Consider the following 1,923-nt stretch of genomic DNA (forward strand, 5'->3'; position numbering starts at 1 on the left):
TTAAATATATATATTTAACATAATATATATAAAAATTATTTTCATTATATAATTACATATTTATCATTTTTTCTATATAAATAAAGAAGTTATTAATTAAAAATGAAAAAAATAATTAAAAACATGTTTATTAATTAAAAACTCGAAAATAAAATGCTTATTAATAAAAGAAAAAGAGATTGAATCATTGATTAGAAAAAAAAAACCAAATAAACATAAGATGAGACCCAACGGTAGAAAATACAAGCATTTAACAAAAAAATTAAAAAGCAAAATTGTTAAAAGAAGGTGCGCTTAGTATAAAGCGTTTTTCATAAGCTAAATTTGCCCTATTGTAATACACATGTATAAATAATTTTTTGTGTCATATTATTAGAATAATAACCAAATCAATCATTAATTTTATAACAAAAATAATAATTCCAAAATATAAAAATAAGACATTTTAGTAAATATATTGAAAGGGAGCAATAAAAACTCTCTAAGATTGGAGTGGGTGAAGCATATCATTAGCTTCCCAGTATTTGTCTTCCAAAACTATGCTTTATATACTATTAGTTTTTTAATCTCATATTTTTAAAAAAAAGTTATACATTTTAATCTCATTATCTAAAAGTTACACGTGAAAGGGGAAAACGCCATTATTTTTGTGAGCGGTCCGTTATCAGCTGCCACTGCGTTGCGGTGCGTCACGTGGAAAGTCGCGCTCATAAAAGCAATGAATGGTAGGGTAGCTGAACTGAAACCCAAATATTTAATGTCTTTTTCTTTTTCTTGTTTTATTAAAAATAAAATTCCTAAAGATTAAACTAAACAGAAACGCCAAAAAACGGACGTTTGATGGTGAAAGTGAAACACACTGAGTCAAAGGGCTCCAAACAGTAGCACCCCTATTCGACGTGATTACCCTCACTTTTACACCTCAGCACACCTGTTGTCGGTGCTGCTGACGACACACTTGCTCTTGCTGCCGTCTCGTCGACTGCTCCTCCTTCTGCCGCCGCAGCTCCAACACCTTCCGGTGGGAGTTCGAGTGTTGAGTCAGCACAAATGTCGGACTCGCTGCGGGTCTGTATTCGGGCACTAGCCGACCCGATTTATACCGGACCCCACACGCGTTGCACAATGTCTTCGGTCCTAATGGCCCCGTCCGCCACTGTGGGGTCTTCTCCGACGCGCAGTGTGAGCATCGCCTCATCCCTTCTACCGCTGCCGGGGATGCTTGACGTTGGATTTCCCTTTTTGTCTTTGTTTTTCCCGTTAAGGTACCTGCCGCTCCAGACGTCGTCGTCGTCCAGTTTGTGCCGTTCAATGTTGTTACCGCTCTGGAACGCTTGCTCCGAGCTTTGCTTGAAAACGACGAGTTATCATTTCTAGGGTTAAGGATTCCGGGGAGCGAGTATGAGGGGAAGTCGGTGAAGGAATCTTCAACGAACTGCGACAACCACTCCAGCTCAGCCACGTCATCACTCTGCAAACAAAAACCACAACAATATATGTAATCGTGCATGCTAGTAAAAATAAATATAAAGTAAGAAAACGAACATGGAATTCGTCATTACAGGAAGGCAAATATCGTGGTTAAAGTCTAAGGAGAAAGAGGGAGTGAGGGCGGCAGAGGAGGAGGAAGCGGCGGAAGCGTCGCTGAAATGGGTCTCAGAAGGAGGGAACTGATCATGGCTGGTGGCGGCCGAAGCAGAGGGAAAAAACTCATCGTTGGACAAATCCAAAAGATCATCAACATCTAATTGTTCCGAAGTTGAAATCCCATAGATATCCATCTTTTTATATACCCCTCAAAAAACTGATCTCTCAGCTCTCTTTCCCTCAAAAGAACGAGGCAGAGGTGAGTGATATATGGATGGGAAGAGGGGGCAGAGGAACGTGCAAGATGACTACAATTTCCTTTTTTCTTTTTAAAAA

At 38.7% G+C, this 1,923-nt stretch overlaps 1 protein-coding gene across 1 annotated transcript; it reads right to left on the minus strand.

Annotated features, from left to right (window-relative positions):
- Positions 1 to 751: 751 nt before the first annotated feature.
- On the minus strand, positions 752 to 1,923 carry LOC107900828 (GATA transcription factor 4). The gene is made up of 2 exons (XM_041098345.1): positions 1,563 to 1,923; positions 752 to 1,471 (listed from the first exon to the last, which is right to left on the minus strand). Exons 1-2 carry the CDS (start codon positions 1,779 to 1,781, stop codon positions 923 to 925), a joined length of 768 nt encoding a protein of 255 aa, XP_040954279.1. The 5' UTR covers positions 1,782 to 1,923; the 3' UTR covers positions 752 to 922.

Source organism: Gossypium hirsutum, chromosome D08, assembly GCF_007990345.1.
Source record: "Gossypium hirsutum isolate 1008001.06 chromosome D08, Gossypium_hirsutum_v2.1, whole genome shotgun sequence".
Lineage (NCBI taxonomy): Eukaryota > Viridiplantae > Streptophyta > Magnoliopsida > Malvales > Malvaceae > Gossypium > Gossypium hirsutum.